Consider the following 14,562-nt stretch of genomic DNA (forward strand, 5'->3'; position numbering starts at 1 on the left):
ATCGGTTGACTGGCAGGCGAAAAATGAGGAAAGAGGGGGAGTTGGGGTGTAGAATCACGCAAGCGAGATGTTCTCGCTCGTGTGTTGATGCTTTGGAACTGACTGGATTTTCAACACGACGATAAGGAGGGGGTGGGGTGGGGGTGGTAGACAACTTACCATTGACATGCCATTTCATTTCCACTTTGTTTAAATGGGTGTGTGAGGGGGGGGGGGGGGGGGTTCTATGTAATTAGGCCTTTGAACCTAATGGCTTTTCAACAAAAGAGAGATGTGTGGTAGACAGCTTAGCATTGACACGCCTTTTCATTTCCATTTCACTTCACCTCTGAGTAGCTGCACATCATTCATTATCAATTATCGCACAAGAACTTTCGATCTTATTTAAGCTTTGCATTTTACTAAAAGATGTCTAAAAGAAAGCACTGTGCTTACACGTTTGAGTTTAAAATCAAAATACTATGTGAAGTCTATGAAAAAAAAGTTGATCAAGACGGAGATATGTAAAATACACGACATCAACTCTTTCAACAATTTTGAATTGAAAACGAAAACCCCCAAAAATATTTTTTAAACACACACACCAAAAAAAAACCAAAAAACAAAATTAATGGTTACGAAGACGGCATTTATTCAACAACTCCATTTAACGGGAAACCCATGATACGATTAAATGAGCAAATTCCTTAAGTAGTTACTACCCTGGAAAAACATTGCAAAACGGGAACTTGCTTTAAACCAAAATGTCTTTAAACCGAAATGGTTTAGAAGGTCCCCAAAATTTCGGTTTAAAGTAATTCTACTGTGTATATATATATAGCTTTAAAAAATTGAGCTTTTATAGAGTGCAATATCGTGATCAAAGCGCTTAACAAGGGGTCCCTGGTCAACAGCGACACATAACGTTTAGGACGAGACATGACACCAGTTAGGCGATACAGTCCACTCTGGATAATCACAACACCTTGGGATCAGTGAAAATGTTGCGATTAACCGAAGTTGCAATTAACTGAAGTTGAGTTTCCTGTCCACATTTGCAACATTTTACACAAATATGGTAAACTCAAACAAGTTGTTGTAAACATTGTTCTGAGTCCACCACAGACTGAGCAATTTGCTTGGAATAAAAAAATATACGTCTGCCGTGTATAGATTTTGACAAGCAAAAGCAGCTTTGATGCACATCGACATCTTAAGATTGGATTCAATTTCACTTCTTGTTCTCAACGCTTGTAAGAGTCTCTGATTAGTCGTGATGAGAGACAATAAGCTCTCACCAAACCCGTTGGTCACAATGCACATTTGTCAATCACAAAACAAAGGATATTATTCAGTCTCTCTTTACAACTGTCATCGTCTACCTGTTGTCTAAACAATGCCCAGTCCACTCGCCTCATATCTAATGGTCACAGCTGATGACCTCACAAACCCGAACTGCAAAGCCCTGCCCTCTTTGGTCTCTAATAGGGTGGTGACACTCTAATGTAGTATTAAACCCTACCCACTCTCGATTATTCAATGTGTCACGATTTCACCCATGATGAAATCTAATCATGAAATTTTGACTGATTCCTTGAATTTGCCTCCTTTTGAGGTCGAAAATTTGTTGCGATTATCGAAGTTTGTTGCAATTAATCAGTGACTTTTATATAGATTTAATTCCGTTTCTTTGGAAATGTTGCGATTAACCGAAAGTTGCAATTAACCGAGTTGCAGTTATCCGGAGTGGACTTTATTACAATTTTTTCGGACAGAGACAACGCTGTTAACGGTCAGGTCCTCATTTTACACCTGAGTACGGTGAGAGAATGTGAGTAAAGAGTTTTTTCCAAGGACTCGACTATTCGGCGGGTGAGGCTCGAACCTTACGATCCGAAAGTGAGTGTCATACCACAAGACCACATAGCCACACACACACACACACACACACATATATATATATATATATATATATATATATATATATATATATATATATATATATATATATATATATATATATATATATATATGTGTGTGTGTGAGGTCAAATTGTTCCAGGATACCTCCCATCCACCCTCCAACCACCACCACCTCATCATCACTGCCACTCCTACTAAAACCACCATCACCACATCATCACTACCCCCACTACTACTACCACCACCACTACATCATCACTAGCACTACTACTACAACCATCACTACCACTACTACAACCACTTCTACCACATCATCATCATCACTATTACCACTACTACAACCACCACCACTACATCATCATCACTAGCGCTACTACTACAACCATCACTACCACTACTACTACAACTTCTACATCATCATCACTACCACTACTACTGCAACCACCACCACCACAATATCATCACTACCACTACTACTACAACCACCACATCATCATTACTACCACTCCTGCTACACCACCACCTCATCATCATCACTACCACACTGCTACAACCCCACCAGCACCACATCATCATCACTACAACTACTATTGCAACCACCAGCACCACATCACCATCACTCCCTCTACTACCACAACCACCACAACCACCACCACTTCATCATCACTACCACTAAAAAATTTTTTTTATTCTCTATTGTCTTCTGGCACTTTTCTACTCACTTCATATCTTGTTGTTACCAACATAAGTGCCTGCTCCACTCACTTTTCTGAATTAAAAATTCACCCCATACACCGGAGCATACTCAATGTCTCAATCGTCTCTATGTTATATGTTTGTGATGAGAATATTGGCTATTAAGCTTAACTGCTGGTCAAAATTACTTCGCGATGGTGGTGAACGAATCGGCGATCTCAAGAAGTGGGTGAGAGAGGGATCTAGAAATGACTTTGGGTTTGAAACGAATATTTTTGTGTTCGTGGATAGCTCACACGGTAGAGCCACGCTCTCACCTGCCAGGCGGAGTTGTCGTACCAATAAGGTCGCAGGTTCAAACCCCACCACCGCCGCGAAAAAATTTTTTATTCTCTATTGTCTTCTGGCACTTTTCTACTCACTTCATATCTTGTTGTTACCACTACAACCACCACCATCCTATCATCATCACTCCCTCTACTACCACGACCACCACCACCACATCATCATCACTCCCTCTACTACCACGACCACCACCACCACATCATCATCACTCCCTCTACTACCACGACCACCACCACCACCACATCCTTATCACTCCCTCTATTACCACAACCACCACCACATCATCATCATCACTCCCTCTACTACCACAACCACCACCATCATATCATCATCACTCCCTCTACTACCACAACCACCACCATCACTACCTCTAATCACAACCATCACCACCACATCATCGTCGCTCCCTCTACTACCACAACCACCACCACCACATCATCATCACTACCACTACTCTACTACTACAACCACCAAAACATCATTATCACTACCACTACTACTACAACCACCACCACCATATCATCATCACTACCACAACTATTGCAACCACCACCACTACCTCATCATCACTACCACTACTACTGCAACCACCACCACACTTCCATCATCATCACTATCACTACTACAACAACCACCTCCACCACATCATCACTACCACTTCAACTACTACAACCACCACCACATCATCATCATTAGCACTACTACTACAACAACCAACACCACATCACCCCCTCTACCACCAGTTCTACAATCACTACCATTAGGTTTTGGAGCTTTACTTCATTTAAAATAAGGAAACTTTAGGATTTTATTTGGCATTGTGTTTACATATCATAATATAGTTCTAATCATTTATCTATTTAGAAGTATACAATATGTAAGCACAATGCCAAATACCATATTTGTGCGGAGATTCCTCTTTCGGTATTGAAATTTCTCTTGAGTGGTGTCTTAAATTCCTGGGAGCCAAATTTAAAGTTGGCTTCTCTGTTTGATGGGTTCATTTTTTGGCTATGTTTATATATAAGCCTATTTTCTGGGCGATCTTCTGTGTTTTTGTTTCCATGTCCTGAACTTTTTGTGACAGGAGAACAATATCATCTGCAAAATCCAGATCTTCCAACATCTCTGAAAAAGTCCATCTGATTCCTGTTTTGATCCCATTCATTGATTCTTTCATTACCCAATCGAGTGCCTATAGGAAGAGAAATGGGGATAACACAGAGCCTTGTTTTACACCAGTAATTTCGAAGTTTTCTGAGAGTCCTTGTTTGCAAATTAATTTTGCCTTGAAGTCAGTATTATTATTATTATTATTATTATTATTATTATTATTATATTATTATTATTATTATTATTATTATTATTATATTATTATTATTATTATTATTGTTGTTATTATCATTATCATCATTATTATTATTATTATTATTATTATTATTGTTATTATTGTTATTATTATTATTATTATTATTATTATTATTATTATTATTATTATTATTATTATTATTATTATTATTATTATTATTATTATTATTATTATTATTATTAATGTTATTACTATTATTACTATCATCATCATATTATTAATTCATGGGCACTGTCCCTGGACTGCGGGTGGTTGGATGGGAGCATCACCCTTGAATCATATACCTATGATGTTCGCATGGGTGTACGGTCCGATAGTGATGTCGTTTCTTCTTCTCTTTACTAGCCTATCCTGCTTCTTTGGTTTGTGATTGTATTTTTGACAGGGGATATTTTTTTCTGTAAATCTTCTGCCTGTTTGTTCTTGGTTATTTATAATTTAGCTTATGATATCTTTAGGTTATGATTTTGATTTACATTTGTACTATTTTTGTTAGATTGCTTGTTTTTTTGTTTCAGCGGTCTCTCATATAACCTCAATTGTGTTGGAAGAGACCTAAAGCAACAAACAACAAACAACAATGTCCCTGGACTCTGCAAGGGAGGGGGGAAAGAGGGGAAACCTCATTCCCTCGTCCAGGACCAAATGAGCATTCTTTATTTTATTTTGAAAAAGTTGGCAGCTGTGTCCACATATGGTTTTAGTTTGTTGCTCTGATGTCTACATCTATCTTGCTGGGTGGGGATCCTGACCTCCCATAGTGGGCAGGGAGGTACATGCTGTGTCTTCTATCCCCCCATACCCGTTTCCCAATTGTTTCCTGTCATTGTCTTGGAATGAGGTTACTTAGTTTTGTCCTGATCCTTGCCGGAGCTCCTTGGCTGGGAGGGAAACAGTCGAATGTATAGTTATAGTTTTGGGAGATGATATTTTTTTCCTTGTAAATTATCTCTCTGTTATGCATTGCATTATGTTTAGTTTACATATTATATTATATGATTGGTAAACATTTGAGTGTATTCCTCTTAGTTGGACCTGTGCTTGTGTCTGGATGAGACTTTTAGATGATCTCAAACTAAGTACATTGGTGGTATGCTCTTGGAATCTACATCTGATCCCTCTTTGTTCCCAGTTCCCCTTTGTCTTACTTTTTCTTGGGTGCTTTAATTGTAATTCTATAACTTGTTACTATCCCATTTTCTTCCTTTTTACTGGCGCCGATATAACCTAAATGTGTTGCAAGCGCCGTAAAACCCTTAAAAACAAAACAAAACAAAACATCTATCTTGACCACTCTATTGTCAAGACTTTTTTCTCTCAATCCCTTCCTTTCTCTTCAAAATTTGTTCATATTTTTGGTGTAAATGATGTTTGATTGTTTGCTTGAAACGTACTCTCAGGACCTATCATTTTTGACCTCAAAACATTATTTTCAAAATTATTGTTGGCTGACTCCCCACTGAGACTATGTCTCAGGACCATGCTTTGGGTCTTTAATGGCTCCCGGATTTAGACGTTGGAAGCACTGCTAGAATTTAATATATTTATTTTATCAACTCATTAAAAAATTTATAGTTTGGCATACATTCCTCTATTTGTGAGTCAAATAGTATGCAAAAATAGAAGTCTTTACTCAAAATTTTAAAATAAGATTTATGGTGGATTTTTCACTTTTTAAAATTTAAACCTTGCTAGACCTTTCTATCTACAATGCACAACTTTCTTACATTGAATTATGTCTAAGCACATGTTTGATTATGTGTTGTGTGCATTAAAACGATCAGGAAATACTGTCTTAAATTTCTTAAAATTCTCTCCCCTCTCCCCCCTATCTTTTTGCAGGTATTGTCCTGATTGCAAGCAACATAAACAAGCATCCAAAAAATTTGATTTATGGTCCCTTCCAGATGTTTTGATTATTCAATTGAAACGCTTCCAATACAACAAATACTGGCGTGACAAAATTGATGTCCTCGTTCAGTTCCCAACCGAGTAAGTCTTCTTATGGTCTGTAAATAAGAATTTTCTCCATTAATTGATTAGGATAGTTGGTGTTAACTTTTAATCTTCTCAGAATATCAAGTTGTCCAGCGACACGTAAATTTGATGTCTTGATCGTAAAGGTCATAAATGGTAATGAAAAAGTTGAAGATTAAAAGAATTTAAAGAAAAGAACACCAATGAAAATTTTAATTTGGGAGAACAATAAAAAAGTTGCGAGTGAAAAAAATTATGTCATTTATAAAATCCAGGGTCTCAGTCAGACATTGTCTCACCATGGTGATTTGTATGATGAGAGTTAGACTATGTTTGATGTGCATTGGTGATCAGTTTTCTTCCCACAGCCTTAAGGAGACTCTAATCATCTCACAGGGGTACTCTGACGCCCTATGACCTCAACTCAAGATTAGACAAACTCTAACATGGACAACTCCCACTATACCCCACCCCTTCATTTAGTATCTATTACGCCTTTATCTATGCAGATATCACTTGTTACAATTGCCATTACTATAGTAACAACAAAACCAACTGCTGCTGCTACCACTACTTCAACTGCTACTACTGCTGCTACTACAACTACTCGTATTACTACTACTACTCGTATTACTACTACTACTACTACTACTACTACTACTACTACTACTACTACTACTTCTACTTCTACTACTACTACTACTACTACTACTACTACTACTACTTTTACTACTACCACTACTACTACTATACTACTACTAACTACTACTACTACTACTACTACTACTACTACTACTACTACTACTACTACTACTACTACTACTACTACTACTACTACTACTACTACTACTACTACTACTACTACTACTACTACTACTACTACTACTACTACTACTACTACTACTACTACTACTATTACCACTACTTCCATCAACACATCTGACCAGTAATCAGGAGGTCAGAGTTTCGATCCACAGTTAGTTTGAGATGTTTTTTTGTTGTTTTTTTCTTCATGTTTTTTCTTTCTTGCTTTCTCTGACACTGTTTCATACACAATTTTCAGATCTTTATCAAACGTCCTTTGAATTGAGAAATCGAGACAGGCAGATTGGGCGCTGTTCTCATAGTGACTTAACCTACATTTTGTGGTCTCATAAGCAAATTACATGATATGATGTCAGTTGCTTTTGCCTCTAAATTTTGACTGCTGTAACATGAAATCTGGGAGATGATGTTTTGTCAATATAAGATTGATGTGGTATCAGTTTTTCATGTCTTTAATTTTGTTTCTTTTTCCCTTCAGAGGACTTGACTTGCGTAAATATATAATCAACCAGGAGTCCCATGTTTGTGATTTGTACGACTTGATTGCCGTCACCAATCATTATGGAGGTCTTGGTGGAGGCCATTGTAAGTACAGGATTCACTTATTTTCCTTTAAAGCCTATTTGCTTCTATTTCTTCTGCTTATAGCTGAAATTATACTGTCAAAATTAACTCCTCACTTATAAAGTCATAATATTTCATTGTCCACATCTAAACAAAACTCATACTAATTTAAAGGAAATTCTTTTTTACCGTTTAAAAAAATTGAAGATAAAATTAGATATCCCAAACTAAAATTTCGTCATACAAATAGCAAAAATTAAATTACAAAGCCACATGTGACTTCCCAACTCATGGAAAATAACTATTAATCAAAATCGGAAAATAGATAAAAAAGTTATGGGTGTTTATAATTTTTTGACGATTTTCTACTACTACTCCTACCACTACTACTACTACTACTACTACTACTACTACTACTACTACTACTACTACTACTACTACTACTACTACTACTACTACTACTACTACTACTACTACTACTGGCTGCTGCTGCTGCTACTGCTACTACTATTACTACTACTACTACTACTACTACTACTACTACTACTACTACTACTACTACTACTACTACTACTACTACTACTACTACTACAACTACAACTTCTACTTCTACTTCTACTACAAGGTTAAATTGATTTACTTTGGCACATCTTTCATCGGAACTTACGCTGTTTTGATAACCAAATTATACCCATGTGGCACTCTCCAAGGAGGCTGAACTATTCTGATGATTGGATTTATTCACAAGTGATACCAAAATAACTGTGAAAGAGAGATCTTTTTCTTTTGGTATAACTTTAATTTGTGTTTGAGGGAGTTAACCTCTAAAGAATCATCATCACCACTGCCACTACTACAGCCACCACCATCATCATCATTATCACATATGGTAAATCACAGATTTGTCCAAAGATTTTCCTGAATTTTGGCTCTTAAAAGTTGGCAGGTCAGATGTTGGTTATCTGCTCAACATAGGATTATTAAAGTATCAGTAAACCAATCAATTTCAAGTGTAAGAACAAACGATTGTTTCTATGCTAAAATTTATATTTGTGATATGCATGTTGACTCCTTAGATACTGCCTATGCCATGAACAAAGATGACAAGAATTGGTACTACTTTGATGATTCTAGCGTGTCCAGTTCTTCAGCTGATGCAACAAATGTAAGTATATAGGTTTCATCTCTCCTTGTCCTAAGTTCATGTGACGTGATCAAGGCTACATTATCTACTTAAATGGCAACACTTAAATAAATCTCAGTAGTTTTATTTTTTCAGATAAAAACATTAAATGTGATACAGTGCCAGACCAAATATAGAGAAAAATACAATAAAAATAAATAAATCAATTCCAAAAACATACAACATCAGCCTTCCCCAGGATTGAACCTCAGGACAAGTGATGTACTACCACAATATCTTGATTGATCTTGTGCACATCTGTATTCCACAATTTCATCATGCTCAATGCGCTTCATAATTTTCCATTTATTCCTGCCAGTGGGCCAGCCTGTAGTAATGGAGCAAAAATCATGTGATTGCAAAACGAAGAACACTTAAAGGATGTCTAGAAATTCTATTAATTGTAAAAATAGTCCTTGGTCATGTAATATATGGTTATGACCTTTTTTTGCTGTGTTTTGGCTAAGTACCATAGATTGCAGACCTGTAAGAGTCTTGTAAGATATTGCATTTTTAAAAAAACATTCCCTGCTCATATTAACAGTACAAATATTTTTTTTTTCTTGTTGCATCCACAGACTAAAGCTGCCTATGTGCTTGTGTATCAACGCAGGAATCTTCAAAACCAGAAATACCCAGCATCCTCCACATTGTCACTCCAAGACCTCAAATCCTGTGAAACTAGTACTCCCTCATCTTCTTCTTCTGGAACATCATCAAAGTTCACCACTAAAATACCACATGTTGAATCATTAATTCCAAATGGAGTCGGGGCTGCCAGTGGGGAGGATGACATGGATGTAAATTGATGACAAATATTGTATTTAGTAGCATTGTGTTTATAATGTTGTACATTTATTCCCTTTTACAATTCAAATCCCAATTAAGAAACACATTTTCATCTCCGTTTTGTAAATTCAGCAATTTTCAAAAGTCTTAGTTCAAATTATTTTTTCAAATTGTTTCTTTTCATTTGTTATTGATTCAATTGTTGTTACCTGTCTCTTCTTTGATTTTTTTTTTTACAATTTTAAGGATGGAATAAAGTCACTTTGCAATAACGTTCTCCTTTTATTATTTGTTAAAATATTGTTATTTTGTAGTTTTGGGGTTTAAAATTATGTTTTTGTTATTTTTTATTTAAATATTTATTACTCTCGAGGCATTGATATAATAATTTCTCTTTTAAAACACTAATCAAGGGCTTTCTTGTCTACCTCGCTATAATCATTCATGACAGGTAAAATTTGTTATCTGTATAGAAACCAGCTGAGCATGTGAATGTGTGCTCAGAATTGTGTTCATTTCATTTTAAGCAAGTTTTTGAAATCTGTTCTTCAACATGCTTCCCCATTTTTTTCCTCTCCCTGGTTCCAGATTTCAGGCAGCCTTTCACTTAGCCATGTCTTTGCATATTGCTCGACTCACTTTTTCTAACAATATTTCTTTGATTATAAACATCTTGATAAAGTTGTGTAATATATTATTTTGTTTTTATTTGAATTAGTTTTTTTTCTTCTTCTCTTTTTACAGAAAATACAGCAAAACAAAATGTCAAATTTAGATTCGATCACTGGTTACATTTTAACCTAAAGGATGGAGTGGTCTTGGGTATATCAGTTAAAATTTTTTGTAAAGTGTAAAGGCTGAATAGGTGGTAGATTACGACTCTGAATAGGTCGTGTTGCATGACTATGGAAGGGTAAGGTGTGTATTGATAACTATCAGGAATACCATACGATATACTATCAGATCATATACAATGTGGTGGAATGCATAGATTGTGTAGAGTTTATATCTCAAATATTCGGTAAAAATGAAATTTTCTTTAGTAGTTGCATGTTTCAATGAGAATAGTAATACATTTGGCAGCAAATTCTGGCAAAAGTATAATATGACAATGTATTTTAATTCTGTATATCTATATATATATATATATATATATATATATATATATATATTTGGCAAGTGATATTTGTTCATTTATTTATCAGTGGAGTCAGGTGTAGGTATTCATCCACTAATTATAGATATTATCTATTTAAATACGGTTTTCCTTTTTCTCATGTTTATTTTTGTTGTATTTGTGTATGACTGATTATGAGTGATAAGATTTCAGCTGAATGATGTGCCATTTGCAAATGTGTTCTGTCACATTTCTTTTTTCATTTCTTTTACATTTATTTTTGTTTCTAGGAATGTGATATTTCAATTATACCCATCCTGATAGATTCTCACAGCCTTTTCAAAATGGAAATAGTGATTTTTTAAACATTACCCATGGCATAAGAGTAAGCCATTCTTCTGCTGATATAAAGCTAGATCAGATCCGGATAGAAATGCTTGAATTGCTGCTTCTACACATCCGAGTTTTAGGAATACCTCATAGTCCTCCGATAGTGGGCAGGGAGGTACGTACTGAGTCTTCTATCCCCCTATATCTGTTTTCCAACTTGCTTTCTGTTTTTGTCTTGGAATGAGATTACTTGGTTTTGTCCTACCCCTGGCCAGATATCCTGGCTGAGAGGGAGACAGTCAAATGTCTAGTTAGTTTATTGGGGATGATATTTTTTCCCTTGTAAATTATCTCTCTGTTATGTACCGTATTATGTTTTGCATACATATTATATATGATTTGTAAACATTTGAGTGTATTCCTCTTAGTGGGGACCTGTGCTTGTGTCTGGATGAGACTTTTAGCTGATCTCTAAGTACTTTGATAGTGTGCTCTTGGAATCTACATCTGTTTCCTATTTGAACCAATTCCCCTTTTGTATTCATTTTTCTTGGATGCTTTAATTGTAGTTCTAGAACTTTTTACTTTCCCATTTTCTCCCTTTTTACTGGCGCTGATATGACCTTAATGTGTTGCAAGCGCCGTAAATCCCTTAAAAACAAACAAGCAATCATAATCCTTGGAATACCCCATAGTCCTTGGAAAGACAGGATCTAATATATATATAATATATATATATATATAATATTATATATATATATATATATATATATGAATCGTGTTTGATACAAATATGGTACGAAAAGTGCTCGACATGTAGTAATGGAGCGAATTATTATTTTAAATATTTACCACAATGTTTGAGACAGTCTACATTAATGTTTCAGGCTTAATTCGCCATCGTCAGGACTGAGTTGTTTTGTTCATATATATATAGATATGTTTCATAAACAGAAACTTTTGAAAATTAATAATAACTTTTTAAACTACCAATTTTCATTTTTGGCAGGTATGAATTAATTAAAGTAATTAAAAAAAATTAAATTCAGAATCTTCAATAGCACAAGATGGTGTTTCTTGGTCTGGGACTTAAGGTTTTATTGATGTCCTCTGATTAACTCACACAAATTGAGTAGGAAGCATAGTAGTGGTATAAATTGTTGACAACGTTACTAGATTTGTATAGAAAATGGAGTGCTTTTTTTGTTTTCCATTTTCATTCAGCCTAAAGTACCACGGGAGTTGCAGTGTAATAACCTGTACTGAAGACCACCAGTTGAACTTTACGTTATATTTTGGCAAGCAGTTAATCAAAAGGCACTGCTGGTTGAATATATTATAGCAATAAAAGGGATATGAATGTTAACTGAATATTGTGACTTCTAGATTCTCGCTGTTTGTTTTTATGTTGTCTTTTCTATCTAAATGTATCAAAAAAACAAGGCTGTGATATATTGACATGCATTACTTTCCTTTGTATTAAAACCAATTATGCTTACATTTTTTACTTTGAATTCGTCACACAAAGGTTGGATTAGTATAGTGTCATCTATTTCATTGTGTTTGGTAAAATTTTAGTAAAGTTTGAGTTATCAGACAATTTTGAAATAATGATACCTAAAAAGGAAAATTTCTTTCATTTTTCTTTATTGTTAACCAAATTTTGAATGAATACTGCTTTCAAATGACAAATGTTTTTATAGTGATATCCTTTTGAAATGTTACATTTAATTGATAAATTGTAAATTGAATTTAGTATCTCTTCCTTACTAACATTGAAAATAGTTATATTATGATTGAGACTGCTTTCTCCGTATACTCTTCTCAAAACATTGGTTTGGCTGTTTTGTTGTAGTTGTAGCAATGAAGGACAGCACTCTTTGCTAAGTGGCAGTAAAATACTCTAATAAAAATTGACAATCCAAATGAATCAACTTGGGGGAAGGGAATTTATTTGTGACTTTAAAATGTTGGTGAATCATTTACATTCTCGTTTTCTTTTTCTTTTATATTTTTTTGAATAATGATAATTTTTTGTTTTCTCCAATGCAATACAATATAGTGGACCAATGAAATTATTGTTGACGTATATCATTTATTGTTTTGAGTACAAAAGCAGACATACACACACACACACACACACACAAATGCACACTAAATTGGTTACAATTTATTTGGGTAGATGAATTTAATACATTACATCTCTTTTTCATCTTGGCAAACTCCAAATAAATTTCTCATTACAAGAGTGTTAAGAACACCATTTGTTATTTCCTTTATGACTGTATATATAGCAGTGATGATAATCATCCACGGATCGACGGAATTATGAGACCTTGGGATTTTCTTTGATATATTCCGCTGTATTTGCAGTGTCAAACATTTTTCTATGAAAAGCACTCAGGTGGCTTCACAGTAGATCGATGAAAAATCACCATCGTATATTATGTCAAATTTTGACACCTTTGCCCAGTTCGTGAATTTTGGTGACACTCGCATTTTTATGACGGCAGCCTAGACAGGGTGGCACATGTCAAGAGTGACACAAGGTCAGTGGTGTCCTTGGATGAATAGATGTTGGGTAGGGATTGAAAAAAAAAAAAGAATAGAATCTTTTTAGATGGAAATAGAAAAAATAGGTTTTCCTCCCACCGGGGGCAGGTGTCTATCCCATTATATCTGTTTTCCACTTGCTTTCTGTCTTCTTGGAATGAGATTATTTAGTTTTGTCCTGGCCCTAATTGTGAGAGAAACAATGAAATGTAGTCTTGGATTTGGGAGATGATTCCTTTTAAAGAGGACCTTTTGAGGACCTGTGCTTGTGTCTGAATAAGACTTTTAGTATGATCTCTAGTTAAGATCATTGATAATGTCAAATTTTTGACTATCCGATCTTCTTCCTTTTTACTGGCGCTGAAATTACCAATTGTGTCCAAATGCTGCAAAACCCTTCATAACAAGGCAAAAAGGTTTTCTAAAAGTTTTTACTAATTTAAACCTCTTATTAAAAGATCAATCATTTCTAATGATTAAAAGGTTTAATATGAAACACTGACTTTGTATGCAGAACAATACTTGGCTTAGGTATTAGATAAAAAATGAGAGATTATGAACATAATACTTTTCAAATTACGGAATAAATTATATACTGCTCAAGTGAGAAGTTGCTGACTTTGCCTTTGTATGAAAAAATGTTTTTGTCAAGCATGTGATGTAAATAGCTCCTTAGTCATTAGAAATAAAAAATAAAAAAGTTTTCTCCCTCACATAATTTTGACTCTTTTCTTGTGCTACCTCTCTATGCGACTTGGAACAACCATTCTTATGATATGTCTTCTATCTCACGATGTCTTCTGTTTTCCTTGTTTTCTATCCTTATCCTGCTGGGTGGGGTTCCTGACCTCCCATAGTGGGTGGGGTTCCTGACCTCCCATAGTGGGCTGGGAGGTACATACTGTGTCTTCTA

General features: G+C 35.1%; 1 protein-coding gene across 1 annotated transcript in view; it reads left to right on the plus strand.

Moving 5' to 3' along the window:
* The window catches only part of LOC144974963 (ubiquitin carboxyl-terminal hydrolase 15-like), a 48,660-nt gene extending 38,072 nt beyond the window's left edge, over nt 1-10,588 (plus strand). Inside the window, 5 exon segments of the mRNA XM_078918528.1 lie at nt 6,154-6,303; nt 7,592-7,698; nt 8,754-8,842; nt 9,439-9,660; nt 10,394-10,588. Coding sequence (XP_078774654.1) covers nt 6,154-6,303; nt 7,592-7,698; nt 8,754-8,842; nt 9,439-9,660; nt 10,394-10,453 — 628 coding nt within the window. The 3' untranslated portion in view covers nt 10,454-10,588.
* The last annotated feature ends 3,974 nt before the right edge of the window (nt 10,589-14,562 follow it).

This window comes from Berghia stephanieae, chromosome 6 (assembly GCF_034508935.2).
Source record: "Berghia stephanieae isolate SIO BIC M18660-M18661 chromosome 6, UCSD_Bste_1.3, whole genome shotgun sequence".
NCBI lineage: Eukaryota > Metazoa > Mollusca > Gastropoda > Nudibranchia > Aeolidiidae > Berghia > Berghia stephanieae.